General features: G+C 43.1%; 1 protein-coding gene across 1 annotated transcript in view; it reads left to right on the plus strand.

Moving 5' to 3' along the window:
- Nucleotides 1–13687: 13687 nt before the first annotated feature.
- The window catches only part of LOC126471456 (microtubule-associated protein Jupiter), a 44236-nt gene continuing 36369 nt past the window's right edge, over nucleotides 13688–21554 (plus strand). Inside the window, exon 1 of the mRNA XM_050099646.1 lies at nucleotides 13688–13930. Within this exon, the coding sequence (XP_049955603.1) occupies nucleotides 13929–13930 (2 nt within the window). The 5' untranslated portion in view covers nucleotides 13688–13928. The remainder of the gene's footprint in view (nucleotides 13931–21554) is intronic.

Consider the following 21554-nt stretch of genomic DNA (forward strand, 5'->3'; position numbering starts at 1 on the left):
AGGTGTTTCACAGTGAAATGTGCCCTGTTTAGACCCAGTGGAGTTCCTATGAAGTTGTGGAAGCAACAGCCTAAACAGATCTTGGAGATTTTCAGTATCAATCCATATACACTGGAATAACTTTCAATAGATCTAAAATTCTATCGGCAAATTCCTCAAAGGTCCGAAGAAAAACGCCAGAACAAGACAAGTGATGAACATAGAACCGTTGCCACATTGTTCACGCAGAAATCAGATTTGATACAGGGTGTAAACGATAACTGTTTACAGCGTACTACAGTGGTGTAGTGGAAGTTGAAACGAACAGTTTCCGAGCGGTCTGGGGCGCTGCAGCCGTGTACTGTGCGGCTGGTCCCGGCGGAGGTTCGAGTCCTCCCTCGGGCATGTGTGTGTGTGTGTGTGCGTGTGTGTGCGTGCGTGCGCGCGCGCGTTTGTCGATAGGATAATTTAGGTTAAGTAGTGTGTAAGCTTAGGGACTGATGATTTTAGCAGTTAAGTCCCATAAGATTTCACACACATTTGAACATTTTTGAACGAACAGTTTGATACAGGACACTTATTGTGTATCAAACCGGAAAAACTAAAAACTGGCCTTGCGAAGCCGCAGCGCATGCGCGCTGCACAGTATTTTCAATATCATCTTGCTCTCTCTCTCGTCACCGGCTTAGTCGGCTTCTTGGGTTAACATTGTTAATTTAATCTTTCCCGTGAGGGCAATGAAAGAAAGAGTTTCGTAAACTTTATGCAAAAGAAATTACGTTTACAATTCGATCTAAATTTATCCCTTGCAAACAAATCAGTTTTATAGTAAGTTGGCCACACAAACAAAACTATTTGATTGATACTTTATGCTGCTAAAATTCACAATATATTGAGGTAAAATTTAGAAAAGTGGCAGTTTTACATCCTGTAAATGCAATAACAATGTTTTTAATATCAAAGGACTATTTTTGCCAAAATCTCCCGCGGTGTAGCTTAGGTGGGTTGTAGACCATTTTGAGTCTGTTTCCCACAAGTGTCCTATCGGTCTGCGGATGATATCAACAAGTTCCAAATGGCGCGCGCGAAAAAGCAGTTTTTGAGGGGGTTATATCCCTGATTCTTCTGATCGGAGGTGAAGCGTCAAGTACAAAATGTGGAAGACAATTTAAAATCAGAGATGGTAAAACAGTCTCTATTAAAATTGAGCGAATGTCCAAATCCGCAATAGCTGTTTGTTTTTCCACTGTATGACGACAGGTTTCATACCCTGGAGGTATATCTTCAAGGTTTTACCGTGGAGTGACATGGTTTTCGCGCACTTGTAGCTTAGAATTCGCGGCACATGAAGTATCAGTTTTATATGACTCGGAGGTATACCTCCAGGCTATGAAGCCGGTCGCCATGCAGTGGAAATTCAATCAGCAGCTGTGCTGGTTTGGACTCAGTTTTAATGTAGACTATTTTGCCATCTCTAGTTTTAAATTGTTTGATTGTCCTTCACACTATGTAAAAGGTTTTTAGGTGTGGTGGTCCGATCTGTAAGGTTATTTGAAGGGGTCATGAGTTTTGGCCTAGCGACTATTTGTATACCCATCGAGAGAACGGGCATCTTTTAGCTATCTTGCTGTACCGGATCAAAATTTAAACATCGTACAAGCCTTCCAGACAAAGCAAGTTAAGCAAATCGGTTGATTCTTTTGCATGAGGTGTGTTCTAGGGTGAACCTTAGGTGGCCTGTTCGTGGTTGGCTCCTGAGGAAATCGCCAAAACCCACGATTTCTGGGTACCGAAGGTACTATTTGTGGGGATGGCCACTTCTATACTTTCTATTCATGGGTGATCGTGGAAATTTTTACCATATGTTTTAAAATTGTTCTCAGGGAACCTCGAACATTTTTTGATATTGTTATTCGTTACCCAAATCTAGGTTCAAAGTTACCATACTAATGCACGTAATATCCGATCTGAGGAGGGAACACATGGCAACGATTCTAGAGTCATCGCAAGGCATATGAGATCACCAAATTGTGTTTACAGTCAGCACTTTCTCACTAATAAAATTTAATTACGCACTGTCTATATAGTGGTTACTTCATGCCTATAAAAATGTGAGCGAAGTGGTACTGCAGTTACGAAAAAAAGGTTTTAACGTGCCTGAAATGAATTTAAAATGTGAAAAACTGGAAATACTGAAAATTCAGTAAAACGTTTCTACTAACATTTAGAACTTCAAAGATGTAAATTATAGGCCGAGCGTTTTCGATGAATTTCAACTGGTGAGCAAAGTATCCAGAAAAACTGTAAAACAAACTATTTTGCGTTAACCCTATAAATATGCTTACTTTTTTGTTTGTGTGATAAAGTAATCTGACACGATCATAGACCTGGTGTCACAGTAAACGTTGAGTCATTCGAACAGGCTACACGTTTCCACGCTCCAGTCTCTATGATGCCGTGCCCACCGCAGTCGTAGTTGACTAAGTCGTTGAGAACAATTAGTGGTCGTCTGTTGCGCCCCATATTCGACAATGCGCTCTGAACGATGTGCTCCGAAACACTTGTCTACAGCGGCATTGTAGTCAGTCGTCAGATATACCACAGGTCACCCCTTGAAATGAGGGGGCAAGCCTGCGACCTCCACATTCTGTGATGAGACGTGGACATTTAACACCTTGCCGCCGACTCGTGATTTCTATGGATGTTAACATCATTTGCAAGCGAACAGTCGAACAGCTTCGCAGTTAAAGATAGTCGTTCCCACGCAGCGGATGTAACAACCAGGCTTATGTCATAGCTGCTTACGTTTGTGGATTTCACCATTTGCCGATTGAAAACGTAAGTTTTCAGCTTCAGATCTTTGAACAGTTGAAGTCCTGCTAAAACTCATCTGGCGTGGGAAGAATGTTGCATAGTTTGCGATTCTTCTATTTTGAATTTGGAAGCGTATTTTTCCGTGTGGAAGCTCCGTCGTACCTCCTCTTGAAAGCAAAAGTTATGGTTACCGATTACCTTTCAGACTTATTAACTGGCGTAAATAAAGTTGTATTGCGTAAATACGTAAAATTTAACGGTAGGATTGTGGCACGTGCATTTTAAGCTATAGGTGGTATTTCTCAAAAACTACAGGTATCGAAGGAAACATTAGGTTATTGCCGTAGACCTACATACAGTATTACGGTTACGAGAAGGTCAAAGAACGCTGTGCAGAGTTTCACTGAATGAGACACGCAAGATTTTACGAAGACCTACAGGTATCATTGTTACGAAATGTTAGATGAAAATCTGAAAGAGGTTGCACTCATTCTAAACTGTGAAAATACGCTTTCTCAATAACCAAAGCGTGGTAGCAGGAACTCCTAGATTTGTTCAGATGCTAGCAGAGAATCAATTTTTTTGCTATGCCGCAGTCTGCCGTTTTTTTACTGTAGATCTCGAATTTTAACATAAAGTTATTCTATCTCAATTACAACATATTTTAGTGGTATAAGGTGGAGAAAATCCTGCAGTTGTAGCAAAAAATGCTACTTCGAAAATAATAGAGAGGTTATTACTGGCATCTGCAATCTGGTTATCAGATTTAGTCGTGTTATCAATGATTTTTTCGTTAAAGATGTTTGTAGAACAATAGCTACGGTGGAAGACAGCAGTGGAAATACGCCTTACTTTAGTCAGTCTGGCGCTCCTGGGTGGCGAGACGATACGACTTCCGGCTTCCTGTTGTTCCAGAGCACGAGATAACTACTGTCTGTCAGCACTTCAGCGTAATGCCGCGCCTAGGAGCAAACCTATTCAGACATGCGATTTGCATTCTAAGTGTTACTCTTGAAGGTCGTGCACAGCGCGTATCGCTCAAGTGTCGGAGCGACCGTACATTTTTCACTCTTCTATTGCTAGATAGTTTTCAGTAAGTAATGTCTGTATTTGCTTTCTATCGAACGGATGAATCTTCATATCGTGAAGTAATTGCCAAATTTGTACGGTGCTCAATACATAGTGCATTTCTTGAACGGTTCATATTAGGGAAAGAAAAGCTTTACGATATATGGATGTACCTAATTAGAATCATCTCCAGCAGTTGTATCCATGTCTCCAAACGACGAGAGCTTTCTGTAAAACACTGTTTTGTTGCAGGATTGTTTTTGTGTTCACTTGTGGCTCATTTGGGAACATTGTCGTTGTTCGAAAGGTTTTTTTTTTTTTTCCTCCATACTGATAGAAGGTAGACATAATTCTCTCTGCTTTATGTATGTGTGTGGCACTGTCATACAAAATTACTAATTTATTCAGATCACATGATGTGTGACGCAGTTAACCGTTTCCAGCTATCCTGGCATAATATGACGTGATTAAGATCCCGAATATCAAAATCGGGCAGCACACTATTTGACCATTAGTACAAATGTACTAGGTGGGGCAGACTTCCCTGAAAGACAGCAATGCGCGACAGACCGTCTTTGTTCTGTGGAAGCGCATGGTTGCCATTCTTCCGGACCTTGGTACGTGCTTTCTACGGAAGCCTGAGTGGTACGGATTGCTCGCAAGCTGTGCGTTGTCATTGGGTCCACGGAGAGTCCACAATGGCGCCAGTACACGCCCATCATCGCATGCTAAATCAAAGAGTGAAGGTAATTTCTACATCTCTGATAATAGCAGTTCCTGTCTAAACTTTAAATGTCGACAAGAAAGATAAATTTCCGTATCATTATTGCAGCCCTCACCGAAACGCCAAATGGAAAATCTAACTCTGCACATAGCTGTGTAATCGTGATTAAAGTTCCAAAAGGGCTGCGATTCTATCCTCGGATGTCGCAAGAATTTTTCTGTGGGTTAACTAGAAGAGATCTTCTACATAATAAGAAGAAAAATAAACAGCACGGTGGTTCGGAGTCAGCGTTAAACTCGGGCTACCATTGTAACTGACGGTGTGAGCATAGTGTTCGGTAATACAATAAGATCATACCTAGTAAAACACTGTGATGTTCAAACCAACCTTAGAATTGAAGACATCTGTAATTTTTTTTTATCCTTTGGCGAGCCTTGGAGTTGTTCACCTGTTGCGGACAGTGAATGTTGTCTTTCAAGGCTCTGGAAGTCAGCTTATTGTTTACTCTAGTATCCGTTAAGTCGCTTATGAGAATTGTTTCGTGTGGTATGGCGAAATAAACGTCACTGTAGCTACAGTCCCTGTATCCAATTTTGACTTACCCGAAATGTGAATGACGTTTTGTGCATGGATGGTAGGAGATAAACTTCAGCATTCAAACAAGGAGTAGTAGTCAGAAGTGAAGTGACGTGACAAGAATATCTTAACCATTTTAATTACGAGGGAGACTTGACTTGTACAGAGACGCTGTTACTTTGTTAATCACGGCAACAATAGAGCCGATAATTTGTGTAATGGTTAATCACCTTGCCGCTAAATCTCTTACCTGTTAAATTAAAGCGGTTTGAGGCAGGGTTTAATGAATAACGACCGATGTGAAGCCATGATAATACACATGGAATGGTCTTCCACATTTCGTCACCCGCCTTTTAATGTGTTTGTTTTGAGGGTACGGTTGATTTAATCAGTCTGTTACGTGGGAGGTTACGAGTACCTCTCATTTAGTTCTAAGACTTTGTGGCAACTACCGTCTTCGATAAAAAAATGAAAAATTGCAGTGTAACTTGTTCTACGTGTTGCACTCTTAGGTTTGCCGTTAACTTAGGTTTGCCGTTAACTTAGGTTTGCCGTTAACTTAGGTTTGCCGTTAACTTAGGTTTGCCGTTAACTTAGGTTTGCCGTTAACTTAGGTTTGCCGTTAACTTAGGTTTGCCGTTAACTTAGGTTTGCCGTTAACTTAGGTTTGCCGTTAACTTAGGTTTGCCGTTAACTTAGGTTTGCGCACCCGTGGTCCACAGAAGGAAGCAACAGCATACCATCTCTGACTGTGTCTATGGTGCTCATACCAATATTCGTTGTAATGACATACAGTCTGTTAAGTAAGATCGTGGTCGTATTAACAAGTTGAAAAATGTATTTGAAAACACGCATACACATACATACATCGTATATGAACAAACGAAAAATGCAATTACAGTTAATAATACGTCAAGTCACCCGCAGCGTCGATAATTGCTTGGCATCGCAGAGGAATGCTTGAAACAGTTTTCCGCGTATTCACGTGGAAGAGACCTCCAGGTGCGTCGAATTTGCATTGGCAGCTGTTAGAGTGAATTTTGCTTGCGCTTGACGCAGTGTTAAGAATTGGTTTCCCGAAACAAGGTTAATACGTTTTTCCACTTTACCGATTGAGCCGTTTTCTTAAATATCATCCACGTTTTTAACCATTTTATAACGTTTTACCCCCTGTTGTACAAATGATGACTTCCCCATATATGTAGACGCCGCGCATGACTCACTTTCGGACCTTGGCGAAACACAGCCTCAAAACTCGACGCGTAAGCTGCGCTCACGTCTCATCTTGTGTATATCAGTCAAGAATTTAAAGTAAACTAATGCTTTATGTACATTGAATGAAGGATAAAGGTTTCTGCTATTGGATGGTGGAAGAACTAACGTGATCTATTCCACTGTGTGTAATGCCGACCGGACTCTTATTTAAGACTGCATTTAGTTAATTGGCATGGGTAGAATGTAAGCCATTATTCGGGACCTGTACAAGGATGAATTTACAGTTGCTGTGTTTTACGGAAAACCCTCTTGCCGTGACTTACGTGCATAAAGGCTTTTTCCATTTCACTAAATATTGTAAGTTAAAATCCTCTACCGTGATTTGCTGTCTATGTAAAGGCTAATCTCAGGAACTACTGCAGGGATTCTGATACGGTTTTCTCTAATAGACTGACTCACGAGGAGGGTTCATGTATAAATATAAGTATTCCATGCAAGTTGAGGGTGAGTGCCGATTGAGTTTTGCCTCCTGAGAACTTAGCTGGCGTAAATCGTTTAAGTAATAACAGAATTCGGAGGAGTTAATATTCAGTTACCTAACGTTGTTCCCTGAATCTTAGCGCTACACAGTGGTCCGTAAACACAATTACCACTACGCCACTCAAGTCGTCCGAACTTAGCTCTTCCCTAGCGAACTCGGGGTGGTTCGTTAGTAATATTCAGGGTGGTCAGAAACAGTTTAAGAAGCTTTTGAGGTTATTGCAGCGTAGGCTGCGTTGAGTAATAATTGTTTGGATAAAAATTTCGATACGTTGCCCCGTTTCAGAATTAATTAGCATTGAAATTGGCCAACCAGACCGTTGCACGGGCGCAAATTCAAGCGGCCCACCAGTTAGATGTTCTCATACCGTAGAATGTAGATGATAGCACATAAGGCTGCTCCTCCTTTGGTTCGAGTTCGGGCCTTGATAGTGTCCCAGATCCAATTTTTATATCGCTCTCTTGTTTCGATGCACAGTCGGTGACGTGCCGCTTGAATTTCAGCGCGCTACGGCCTGATTAGCTAACTTCAATGCTAATTGACTTGGAAACGGTGACTTATCGAAATTTTTTTCTTAATAATTATTTCTGCTCAGCCTACTCTATAACACTGTCTTTCCAGACTGCTTCTGAACATCGTCTATAATTTTAAGTGTCCAGCCCAGTCTCCTTGAAATAGGTTGACGAATCGCGATTTCACTCAACCCGCAGGTACATGTTCGTAACTTTTCTGTGAGAAATGGCCTATTTTTGTAATAAATAACTTTTTAATTATGGTTCGTTTTGATACTTATGAAAAGTTTCGAGGCTTTACTGTTTTTCAAGGGCTTCGTGCGTATTGTATTTTATGAGTGCGTTTCCCGAGAGGAAGTCGCTTTCATACTTAGTACCATATTTGTTTCGCTACAAAGCGAAAAAAGTGGCATACGTACATTAGACAGAGAGAAATGCAGTTTAAGACATTTACTTGCAGCAAATTACATTAGAATTAAAGAAATGCACTTAAAAAGTGTAATTTCCTTACAGTGTATAAGGTCTTTGGAGATAATTAACACATTTATACATAGCACGCTTGTAGAATTACAGAAAAAACGTGTTAATATTACAAATTCCGTGGAATTAAAATGTGCTGGTACCATCCGTTTGTGCGGTTCTGACAAGACTGCAGCGTTAACCAGTGGTAGTTCCTGTTGTTATGATGATTAAAAATGAGAGGCAATGTTTCTCAACAGCACTAATGTCCTCTATGGTTTTTATTATGTATATAGGTTTTATTTAACAGGTTTGAGCAGCACAGCGAGCGAATTCCCTATGTAGGCAGTGAGTCATTACTCTTTCTCACAGTTGAAAGTGAACGCCTCACGTCTTAACAGTTCAAAAGTCAAGCGGCGGCGCCGGTTACTCATTAATCTCTGCTCCCTCGTCTACTCCTTGCAAGTTACTGCATTGCGTCATTTGATACAGAGCAGAACGCCGTGCAAGCATGAAAGGAATGTGATATCTTTGCCCTTGTCCCATCCTGCTATCGCTAGTGTCAGAAAACAGTGTGATTCATGAAATAAACATTCACCATGAATCAACACTGCTATGTTTCATCTTAGAAATGGTGACACCTGAGTCATAGTTGTTACTGAGCAAGTGGATTGGTTAAGGATACGAAGATTATCGTAATAGAGTATAACATCGCAATAAAATATTTTGACATCTTCGACGTTGGTAAACAAATGTAGCGTCTAAAGCGTTATTTCTGGTTTAGATACAAAATGGTTTATACAAGAGGTTGGTCATAAAGCTATATAAAAGAGTGCCCTTCTTGGAGAACCGTTTCTCAGAGAGCTTCTGATTTACCCATAATCTTTCCTTTAAAAATGTTTCCGTAAACTATCTTTAAATACTTTATTTTTCTCTGGAGTCTGATAATGGATACAGCGTGGATGCGCTCGACATCAGCAGCAGGAGCGATGACTTCCTGTTGTATGCACCACTGGTTTTCAAGATGGAGGTAAGACGTCTGCTTCCTTCTGCCGAAGTAGGCTGTTTTTCGTTTACGAAATCGTAACACCATCTTCGCGTTGGTTGTACCCAAGAATAGAACTACTTCGTGGCGCAACTAGTTACTGACAATGCGAATTGGTTGAAAACCATTCTTCTCGGTAGCCAAATTTTCCTGACACAGGAGACGATCAAATCGAGTGAGGCTAGAGTGCGTGCATGAGTAGGTTTCATCCTGCCTTTGTGCAACAATTTTAGTGTTTTCATCCACATTAGTTGTTTTTGTGTTAGGGCGTTGATAACCTCGCCGTTGAGCGCCTGTAAGCTCGAAACACACACACACACACACACACACACACACACACACACACACACACACACACACACACACACGAGACGAGGATCTAATACACCTCTGTAGCACTGTGTGGTCTAACCCTTGAACTATAAACATATCCACGATCTCTTGCTCATTATGTATTATGGTATAAACGTCTCGTGTAATTAATCGAAGAGGTTACGTGTGACACGCGACACGTAGATTTCTTCTTGCCTTGCCTTGCCTTGCCTTGCCTTGCCTTATGGTTTTAGACAGAGGAAGATGATCAGAATTTTTGTTGCTAGGAGACACTGCAAACATTTTTTTTTAATGTTGAAAATAGCCAGATCCGTAACTCGCTAGGCGGCTAGAGGAACACCCCTACCGCCGGTGTTGCAGACAGCACATGCACAACACGGCAAGCAAATTGGTTAACTGCACATCGATAAACAGATAACACGGCACAACGCGATCGTAGTTCGTAAAGGAAATATGTTTCCGTTGATGGTTTCTCTGACTCAGTTGTTCAGTTACCCTTCGCTCGAATTTTCAGCTCATTCAATATCCATAATAGCTAGTTGTTGCCTTTGCAGTATTGCTGAGTGTTAACAGTGGAGATAAAACTGAATTAAATTTCTTAGTGTTTTCTTCGTATAAGTTTGCTAATAGCATCTGTCTTTGTGGAGGTTCCAGAGTTTCATAGTAATATGGAATCCAGTTAATCTTTCCAACATTCCAAAGGTGGAACTTGAAAAACATGGTATGCAATCGAAATCATCTACTTCTCCTGAAGACCTTCATGTGTGTTATTAGTTAATTTCCTGGACATTTATTCGAATGGTATCGAAATTTTGTTAGAAATTATGGGGGACATTAAGAAACAGGAAATAACTCGGACGATTCCGTGAATTGTTGTTCGAACGATGATTGCTGTGCTAACTAAAGTTCCAATGAAAAATAGAGTACCTACCAAACCCTAAGAAAACATGCGTAGAAAGGCAGTAAATTTTTCGTTCAAACGAAGAGGGAGGAAACGCTTAAAGTTAAGCAGTACGTGAAGCCGGTTTCGTTCAACTGCTCGTGAGGCAGTGTATGGATACCGAGGGAAATCTAAGAGAGTGGGCCCTCTGAATTGCAAGCGAGATAAACATCACTGATTTCCAGGCTTCTTCAACCTGGTTAAACAAATTGAGGAAATTATAGGGAAAAGGAAGTCGCAAAATTACGGTTTTTACTTAAACATGTAGAGGAGCTTTCATGAATAGGTAATAATCTAGACGAATTCTTAGCGTCTGGTTATCTCTTAAAATGCGGTGTATGAGGCCAGTCAGTCAGATTTCATGTAAGAACTGTGTGCAAATCACTATTTATCAGATCGGAAAAGACTATTGCTTGTGCAGTCGTCGAATGCTAAGACACAATCGTATACAACAATGCCAGTGATACGTATTTGTGGGTTACTGTTTCCGCAGCTTTATGACTTCAGGAACCTCAAGGCAAGATGATTTACACAAAGTGCGACGTAGTTTGATCGACGTAGTAAAATCTGGAAAAATGGGAGAGAATAATTTTAAATATTACACCCAAAACATATTTGCTCTGCATGCTCACTTGTTTCGGGCTTCCGTATATATGTGCTAGCCCGGAACAGCTTGCAGCCGTCTCGACCCATACTTGCAGCTCTGACACGAACAAGTTGTGACGCGTCTGCACATACTACTCTCACGCTCGGTTCTCTCTTCAGGTTTCTAATAATCTCGTTGTTTACATTACGTTTCTACGGAATGCTGAAAACAATGCAGGCCAGTTTTATGGTGGTCAACCTGTACTGGAGCGAGCCATTCGAAGATGTAATAGTCAAATCCGAGGTTTGAGTGGGAGCCAAGAGAACTTTTGGGCTTTCCGACGAACAGTTATATTGTTCATCATAAAAATGAGAAGCGTCGCATTTTGTTCCAGTTGACCCTTGAATCTGAATTTTTTCAAAACTGTCGCTTAAAATTCTGCCGTTCAAAACGTAGATTCTGTTGGTGATTCTTCTTTCCTTAGTGCTTCCCCATATTATACAAAGTGAACCAGAACCCTGAGAATTTCTGAGGTGGTTCGAGAGTATTCTGAGTATTTCGGTGCAAAGGACCCGTGATCTCCGATGTCTCGGTACAAAGTAATAACACATTTATGATTTATTCGGTTTGTGACCATACTTACCTTTGTCTCTTTAAATATGCCTTAACAAGAATGAAGAAACCTGTAGTATACAACCACCAAAACGTACAACACAATGCACAGAGCAATACAACCACTTTCATTGCCGCGGCATTAATGCCATTGCTGCGGGAACGGCTTAGGATAGCGTCCACGGCTCTCAGTGGGCCTACGCGCGATGTGCATATCGACCAAATCTCAATCAGTACACCTATCCGTACTGCTGTGTACCACTATTAACGTATAATTAACACTGCCGGAAAAAGAAACCAAAGACGGAACGTAGCAGTAGGAATGCAAGCTTGAGAGCGAAGATTGATTGGGTACTATTGTTGTCAATAGCAAGGACCGTCAAGACACGCCGCGTACCGTCGGCACTGCAATGTTGTGCCGTAATTTAAAGTGCGGTACATATTCTGATCTAATTCACATTTAAATACAAGATTGTAATTGTAGGTAGGGATCATAAACTGGCGAAATGACTTTTCTTCGGGTCGGGGGGGGGGGGGGGGGGGGGGCGTAGTTTCTGTTATGAATGTCCGTCTGAAAATGACGGGGGTTTAGGAAATTCCAGCGTTCGTAAATGATTTCCGCGAAGCCTTCAGAACAAAACATTGCAAAGAAATAAAGCTCATTCGGAAGGGGAATGTTTTGGACCCTGTCAAAATTAAAACATTTGGTTTTGAATTCACACGAACGGAAATCTCATTTTTTCCCGGGTCCCGTTAAATGACATAATGGTTGGCGGGAATTGTGCATCGCGTTTCCTGCTTTAAGCATGTCCCACCCAGCTAATAGTTCGTCTTTAATTACCTTGGTGAGATTGAGATGTTAACCGCGATGTTCCTTTTTCCTAGGAGGCGATAGTGATGAATCATTCATAATGATAATGATTTTATGTTTTGTCTTTGAACTGTAAACGACGGCATTGTAGATCACTTAACACGTCGTTTGTAAGTTTGATAGTCGCTTAGTTTGATTAAAAAATATTCCTATCACCAAATATTGCCAATTGTTCCTAGAGTCCAGTGTCAAGATACGTGTCTCGGCTTTTTAAATGTGCGAGCAGTAATTGCTTCATGTAAAAGCTTTTGCGATGCATGCCAAAATTCCAACCGTAAATTTCAGGAACTTCATTGGGTCATATCGTCGGAATTACTCTATTGCTGCCGGCCGGGGTGGCCGTGCGGTTCTAGGCGCTACAGTCTGGAATCGGGCGACCGCTGCGGTCGCAGGTTCGAATCCTGCCTCGGGCATGGATGTGTGTGATGTCCTTAGGTTAGTTAGGTTTAATTAGTTCTAAGTTCTAGGCGACTGATGACCTCAGAAGTTAAGTCGCATAGTGTTCAGAACCATTTGAACCATTTTTGAACTCTATTGCCCACTGCAGTTGCCGCACTCTTAGATGAAATCTAATTGACTTAATACGGAATACCACGCAACACTTCGAATTCTTGTCGAGTCTTATGAATAATTACTTGCTGTCTTCGTATGGGTCTACTTTTCTCAAAGTGCAGCGTGAGAAGACGCACCTAGTGCTGTTAATTGGTCGGTTGTTGATTTGAAACTCTCCGACCCGAAACTCACTTAGAAATGGCAATTCGTCGTTCTGAATGTTTTGATTTTTTGCTGCAAAGTTAATTGTGCCTCATCAGAATTAGTTTACTTTGCTCACACAGGAATATAGTACAGATTACTAGCATCTTGGACAAAGAATAAAATCTGTGTTGACCGAAAGTTTTGGCTGTTTGAAAAACATGATCATTCGCGTGTTAAAGATTTTTGAAACTGAAATTATTCAGAGAAACCATTTGAAGAAGCTATCCATACTAACAGGAAACTGCTTAAAAGTCGTGGTGACTCGCAACCCAAAAGTCTTGAGATAGTGGCAGGAGGTCGCTCGGTCTAAAGTGCATCTTCGTGGCTGCATTAAGTCAGGTGGCACCGGGTCGCAGGTCTTATGCTACCGCATGTGCCGAAATTTTCAATCATTGTAAAAAGCTTTGTTTTGTGAAAGCTAGTCATGGGTGTGCTACATTCCGTTGCCCTGGTCGCCTGAATACTCTTATCACGAGCATTGCGCTAAGTGGCGAGCTGGGACAACATCGCCAATAATATTAGCTGTCGATTTGTGCATAGCAGATACGTACGAGTCATTCGTCAGGAGAGAGCAGAGGGGTGGAGGAACGGCTTATCTGCAGTAGCGCCAGGCAGTGGCGGAGACGTGGCGCAGTGCCGATTATCGAACCGACGTCAAGCTGCTAAGTGCGAATGCTCCGCAGTGATAGGCGGGCCTGTGTCGCTGGGTAGTGTTGGACAAAGAAGTTGCGTAAGCGCGCTAAGGGTGGCTATGCTGCCTTATTAGGCAGCGCTGTGTCTGCTGCGGCAACCCTGGCGACTCGTCTGCCCACATGTCCCGGCGGCCTCGGCTGGCCCTGCGCGCAGCACCAGACTCAGCTTCCAGTCTCCTGCACGCACGCGCTCCGTCCGGCAGTCATGTAAGTCACGCCGCATGCAGCGACGCCCCTCGTTCTGCTTCTCGAGAACCTTCTCCTTCCCGCCCGACTATCGACAAGTTGCTCGAGAGTAAGACGAGAGATGCTCTCGTCGGAGCCGCCCGAAGGCGCTCCTTAGCTGTGGTTGTCTTTTTGCAAACGCTGACCGCAGCGACACAGTAGCGTTATTCAGTGGCCTGCTGGGATAAGGCCGACTCTGTGAACGCCAGGCAACGAATCCTTCATTCGGATAGTTAGTGATTTATGCCTCAATCTTGATCCTCGTTCAGCCTCAGCGCTTCTCATAACCGAGTATGACAACAGACTGTTAAAGGAGAGGTTTCCCGAGAAGTGCGCTGCATGTTATTTCTGCGTATAGTCTGCGGTGCTCTGTTAGGTTAGTAGGTAACGTAGGACGACAAAGCTGGGTCATGTGTAACATTCCTCTTGTACAAGCCGGTTGCCCCGCCTCCTCACCTGCGGCTGTTTGTCGTTCACTGAGCCATTGCAGCACGGTTCGTAACTGCCGAACCTTCGCTGTGCGCTAGGCGCACTTGATGGCGGTGGAGTCGTGTAAAAGTAAATCCAGAATCAGTGGTGTAGTGAAGAAATGTTTTAAATTGTAACAAGAAAGATTTTTCTAATTACTCGCGAGAAATGTTCTGTCGGAGCACTATGCGATCTTAATACAGGGCACCGCTGACTCTCTCTCTCTCTCTCTCTCTCTCTCTCTCTCTCTCTCTCGTGTGTGTGCGTGTGTGCGCGCACTGATTCGCGGGCGCATTTTGGATAGGACGGTACTCGTCAGCTAGGTTTTCGTCGTGAATGCTGATAATCATCTGGTATAGAAAAAGGTAAAATATTAGGTGTGCTGGCTTTTCATGCTAAGTCTGCGCGAGACTGAGTAAAATTTTAACAACAGTTGTATTTTGGTTGTTTAGCCCAATATTTCGTGTTTCCGAATATGTGCCGCACATTCAGTTAATACTAGGAGCGAATCGGATGAGATCGTCAACGTGGTTTTATTTAGTACAGGCCAAATTCGGAAACCTGCATTCGGGCAGGAATTTTCTGGAAACTAAAAAAGTATTGGTTCTTTATTGCAGCTGAAACTTGTATAATAATTTCACGAGATTTGTTCTTCTAAACTTCTGGGAATCACGTGCAGTGAGTGGATAACTAGCCAACTATACTTGTTAACAAACGGTAATTAAAACACGACAGGTACAAAGAAACGTGTAAGGGATACATTAAGACTTAACTAGCTGCACCGTAGCTTCGTTTTCGTCAGTCTTATTTCGCGGCGATCCAAGTAGCTGCTTTTATTTCTGGCAGGAATTCTCTGGACTATTTTAATTGTGTGGAGGATTCTTGAGACTGTCGCCTGTCCAGAGTGCGCCCAGTTGCATGTGTTGTTTGTGTTCAGCCAACCACTTGAAAAAGCCATATTTGCTGCTGCTGCTGCTGCCACAAATCGCAAATTACCAAGTGTGTCCCATGTGCTGCAAAGAAATATAGATAGAAGCGTCTTCTAGAAAGCAATTACCTCTTATGTGGTCAAAGGCTTCTGATATTTAGTAAACCATCCCATAGAAACTGATACATGACGTTTCGATGGAAGCGTGTCTTTGGGTTCAAACAAGAGAAATATTAAATTATATGTAGCGCTCATGCTAACAGACTGACTGTTGTAAGGATAGCTTTTCTTTTGTGCCGTAAACCAGCGTCCACAGAGTAATGATACCTTTACGAGCTGATCAGCACAGACAGGCAGCTTTTATTTCTGTGTTATTTCTTCATTGCTTCATCACAAGTGCATTTGGAAAACAGTTCGTGGGACGAATGGGTGACACGTTACGGTACAGTTAATATTCTCGTCGTAAGCGCCATGAATGTTTGACGCCAGTATCTGTTTTAATTGGTAAATAAGTATTCTTCATTCTTAATTGTTTGTAAGAGTTAGAGGTCACATTTTTCTCGTCTTATTCTTGTTTATTGCTATGAAATTTTTGAGATGACACACATGCATCGAGATGTAGTTGTCGACGCTTTCTTTTTATCCAGATTCAATTTCCCATGATTTCTTCTAAATCACGTTAGGCGAACGTCGGGATGGTTCTTTTAAAGATAATACGGCTGAGTTGTTTTATGTCCAATACTAGCTGCTAATTGGTCTTTAGTGAACATGTTACACTGCAATATTCCTTCTCTCATTTCTTTAATCTTAGAGCACTGAAGGGGGAGAACTTGCATTGCTACTAAACCATCGTAAACTTTACTGCTCCACATTGTATTCACAAGAAATGATAATTTATAGGTTATGCCTTTAAGTTGAATTAGATCTCCAAAGGCATGTTACATACCAAATTAAGTACAAAATGCCCTGTTCTATACACTACTGCAAACGTAAATTTTACGAGGGTTTAGTAATTCAGGGTTAACCACAGCCTATTATGACAGCTCTTCTTTGATATCTGCCCGCGCCTCCCCCTCCCCCCCCCCCGCGCCACCCCCTCCCCCCCCCCTGCGCTTCCCCCCCCCCCCCCCCCCCCCACACACACACACACTCGGTGAACCTACCAGCATTCTCTTGCAGATGGCGTTGAAAACAGATTAGGAGCCACACCCTAGCTGTGGGACTCTCTGGGACATGATGGTCCTGAGCGGTTCTGGTTGTGTGCATGACAAACACCGAAACAGAAAACTGATTGTGTATGTGTTAGTAAAATAACCAACAAATGTTGGTAATATAGGTACGGGAGTTTCATTTTTATCTTGTATTGAGGTAGAGCTTTTCAGGAAAGAAATACAGTTTTAATTAGTGACATAGCGGTAATTTAATATTATTATCTTTGATTTTAATATTGTTACACAGAGGAACGTATTTAATTACCTATCACAGACTTTATGTAAACTACGAAGAATAGCGTTTCTCAGTAGTTGTGAATGTATAAAAGTTAGAGTTTTTGTTGTTACAGCTTCCTAATGCAGACATCTATGTTTGCAAACATGTGGAGAGCGTGCATTACAACGGCGTCAAAGTTCTGTTTAACTCTAGACCTCTAAAGGGGGGAAAGCTGCATTGCTGCTAAACCACATTACATTGTAATGCTCCAAATTTATCCAAAGAAAGTCATAATTTACAGTTAATTACAATTACGATCTCCAGTGTTCCGCTACATACCAAATTACGTACAAAAGGGTGAAAATGCGCTTTCAGACTGCAGTGATCTGTTTGCCCGTTCTATGACCTAATTCTATTGCAGCAGTTATCATTGCCATACCAAAATCTAACCGGGCCGTTCAATCCTTACAACAATGTACGTCAGAAACCGTCTCTTGCAATGGCGCAATGGTGCAGATCCTAGATAAGTATTTGGAAATAGTTTCGGCGATTTAGGTTTGTAATGGGATATCGGAAGACAAACATTTCGGCTCTTGCTATGTTCTAGTTTGGTTCTTGTTTAGACCACAAGTGTCTAGACGTAGACTTACGCCACCGGAAGCTGGAATACGACAATGTCGTGGGCCTTTGGAACGCAGTGGTTGACACTACAAACATTTTTAGCAAGGTAACCGAAGTGTTGTATGCGACGACATTGTGTCCCATTGATTGACTGTGAATCGTAGAAGTGTGTAACAATAATTTATTTTACTAATTACGCGTTACCGGGATCAGTACGCTTTCAGAGGGCTTGCAACTATTCTGTGTTGTGTTTAACGGCGAAGAGCAGAGAGTAATTATTTTAAATAGTAATGCATAAATAAGTATTCTAGTCAAAGCCTATCAAAATTACGACTGTAGTGGGTCAGAGGTAGCTAAGCGGAATATTATTATTTGTATGATGCTCCCATCTTCCGTCTGTTCTTTCTTGGCTGCGTCTTTTTGTCTTGAAATTCGCTCAAAGAACCTCTCGATTTAATTATTTAACACCGAGAAAAAATGAAATAAGCTGAACAGAGATTTGTCGGTGATATATATAGAACTGAATGCCGAGTGACAGCTGAAGATGCGATTGCTAACATGATGATGAATGTCAGCTGGCCATATTTGTATAGTAGACTCATTTCATGGATAGTTGATCGGTAACATTAGTATATTTACCTATTCACTTCAACAAAGTTCTGTGGTGTGTTGCTTCTCCTAGATAGAGCAAACGGAAGTTGGGTTAGCATGCCTGGCTATGCGACTTGTTAACAAGCAAGCCTCTGCAGAAATGTCACACCGCCACGCCTTTACGAACTAATTTGCCGATGTGCGTTAACTACTTCAAAGGCAACACTGACAAATGTGACGGTGAAAGTGTTAAAACTAAGTGGAGATAACTACTGTTCTGAAGTTGACAAGAGGCTATTCTACCGTAAGGTAGACACCGACATTCGAGGAGCTCGGTACAATGCTTGAAGCTAATCGATATGAAATTAGACATGCTAACTGTTAAGTTTGGGTAATGGCGTGAAGGAACACCCGAAGACATTTGAGAAATATTCACATCGCTTCAAACGTATTATGCTTCATATATTTGTACTTGTACTAATCAACCTTGATATTATAGCACTTCACTGTTATCGGAAACAAGCGGTGACGTTACGATAAAAAAGTACAGTGGTGACTTAGGAAAATGCAACGCACTGTCAATGCTTTCACGGTCAGTTGAGCGAATACTATCAGCCCCGTTTACTCGCTGACTCATATAGCTCGACCGAAGCATCGTCACTCTGTTGGAATAATATTGTGGTCGACTAATAGTTACAAACGTAAATCGTTGTGCCATTGTACGAGGATACGTCAAAAAGTAAACATGGCGTCCCGCGCACTATTGCACAAGAAGAATGGCGCGTTGTCAGAACAGGGAGTGCATCTTTTAGGTTTCCTGCATATGCAGTTCTGCTGTGGCAGGGATAACGTGCATCGCAGTGGGGAGTAAAATTGCACGGAAACTGTAAACTTACTCCAAAGTTAAAGTACGCGATGGTTCCAAAATGTGACTAAGGCCGCCCAGACGTGGATGAAGGAAGGTCATCGACATCGACCACAAAGTCCGGCCAGTCGAGGAACTGACTCGCAGCAGAAGCAAATTTTTCGGTGATATTCACACGGCGGTTCTCAAATGGCTCAGTGATCGTGGAGCGGATTTCCAGCGTCGAGAAACGGAACGACTGGCAGTTGTTAAGAGGCCTGCTGACTACGGTGAAAAAATCATGTATGTGTCATTTGGAAGTGTGGTGCAGCATTCAATAAAAGTTAATCGGCCTGCTATAATAATGTCCAAATAGCGTATAACATTTTGAAGTCCCCTCGTGCTCCCCTGCGGGTCCGGGGATTAGAATAGGCCCGAGGCATTCCTGCCTGTTCTAACAGGCGACTGAAAGAAGTCTCTCACTTTTCGGCCCTATGATTTCAGGTCCCATTTTATGGTTTGACCTGCCACTTTCCAAATTCTACAGAAGTGCGAGCCATATGGGGAAGGATGCCTTACGTGGTGCATGATTTATCCATAGTGCCCTTCGATTAGATCTCCTGAACCTCTTGTCATGGCTTTGCATCTCCACCTGCAATTCAACTATTTGGCCGAGGACACTTTCTGGGGTATGTCTTCTTCTTCCAATGTCTCCTGCCCTCTTTCGCCCCCATGACAATATTGGATTTCTCCTCACTCAATATCCAGAACGGTAGCCAGTCCGTTATGGCGGGGCCTTCATGTACCCATTTGGTGGTAGCCCCCTGACAACACAGGGATCGCGCTGCTGATGCCTGAACTATAAACTCCCCACGTATGCCAAGGAGTAGATGCCTATTTTCCTGGGGCATCAGGACTCCCGGCAACGGCCATCATGCCAGTTGGCCTTCGCTGTGGCGCCCGTGGGGAGAGCCCCTGATCGGAGTGGGTGCTGGTGACTGTACGGACCCAGCAGACTCTATGAAGGACAAGATAGAATAAAATGCCGACAGGTATGACCCTAAATCGTTTCCCACCCGCACTACACAATGGGAGGAACGTAGAGCTACAGAACGAAGAGAGCCATATTCGCCTCGGTTTTTAGTCTGTAGCAGAGACCACCTCTTGCAGTATGACGACGAGCTCCGAGCCAATTTAGAACGGCGGGGTGTTGGCGCGTTTACAGGGAACCCAAAGACAACAGGGTTGCTGCCGGTGCCGTCATTTTGGCCTCTGAGGGTGATTCATTGCCTGAAAAGGTAAAGGTGATGGTTTAGCGCTGTGACGTTAAACCATACGTCCCTCCCCCTATGCAGTGCTGGAAGTTCGGGCACATGTCTTTGTGCTGCACTTCCAGCGCCACATATCGAGACTGCGGATGTCCACTGCACCCAGGTACTCATTGTGCGCCACCTCCCACTTGCGTCAACTGTGGAGACTGCCCAGTACTCCAAAAGGAGCGGAAAATTGAGTAGAAGACCCTGGGCTGGTTGACTTACACAGAGGCTAAACATAAATTCGAAAGATTACGCCCCATTCAGTTAATGTCAACATACGTTGCAGCTACAGCTACAACACGATCGCTGTCCCAAGTGCTAATGGTTCCTCACTCTGTTTCACGAACAGTGGGCCCTCCGGTCTACCAGAATACATCCGCCCCCTTGGTGGTAGGGGGTAAATCTTCCTCCGTTGCTTCCAAAGTACCTACTTTGGGAGCCAGCGCCCCTCCCCCAACGCAGGGGACATCGGTCCCCCCCCCACACTCGTGTCAGAGAAGCAACAGCCTCCTCCGGCTCCTGTCGTGCGGAAGGGATCCGTTGGGGCCCTCTCTTCCAAGGTCGCCACTAATGCCATGGCATGGCGGAAGTTCGCCAGTGGCTCAAGGAGCCAAAAGCTGCTGGACGAAGAGCTTCACGGTCTTCCTCCGTGCCTGAAGATGCTTCGGAGAAATCTTCCCAGCAAGCTAAAGAGAAGTGATAGAGCAAGCAAACTAAGTAGTAGTCTGCTAAGAAACAGGACCCTCAGGTGGCCCCAACACCACCACTCCTCATCAATACTGTATCTGAGGATGCAGTGGAGATCTTAGCATCCCCTGCGAACCTGGCTCTCACTGATGCCTCATCCACCATAGAAATGGCTACAAACACTCAGTCGGAGGCAGAAGGTGACCCTTAGGCATAACCTGCCTCCTTGCGCACTTCGTGCCTTCCCAATCTCATGATAACGTCCTCCTCCAGTGGAATTGCGGCGGTCTTTTCCACCACCTGGCTGAGCTACAGCAACTGTTAAGCCTTACAACTGCTTTCTGCCCTCCGTGACTATTAGGGAAATTACAGGAAACTTAGCAACTATAATAGAGGGTCAGGTGGAGTTTGCGTCTATGTCCTGAACTCAATATGCAGTGAACCTGTGCCCCTTCAAATCCCTCATGAAGCTGTGGCTGTCAGGATAAGGACGACGCAGGAAATAACTGTCATCCTCCAGATGGTGCAGTATCCCTGAATGCATTGGCTGTGCACTGATTGATCAACTCCCTAAACCTTTCCTACTTTCTACTTTTTGGAGATTTTAACGCTCATAACCCCCTTGTGGGATGGCACAGTTCTTACTGGCCGAGGCAGAGATGTCGAAAATTTACTGTCACAACCCGACCTCTGCCTCTTAAATAGTGGAGCTGTCACATTTCA

This window comes from Schistocerca serialis, chromosome 3, assembly GCF_023864345.2.
Source record: "Schistocerca serialis cubense isolate TAMUIC-IGC-003099 chromosome 3, iqSchSeri2.2, whole genome shotgun sequence".
Taxonomy (NCBI): Eukaryota; Metazoa; Arthropoda; class Insecta; order Orthoptera; family Acrididae; genus Schistocerca; species Schistocerca serialis.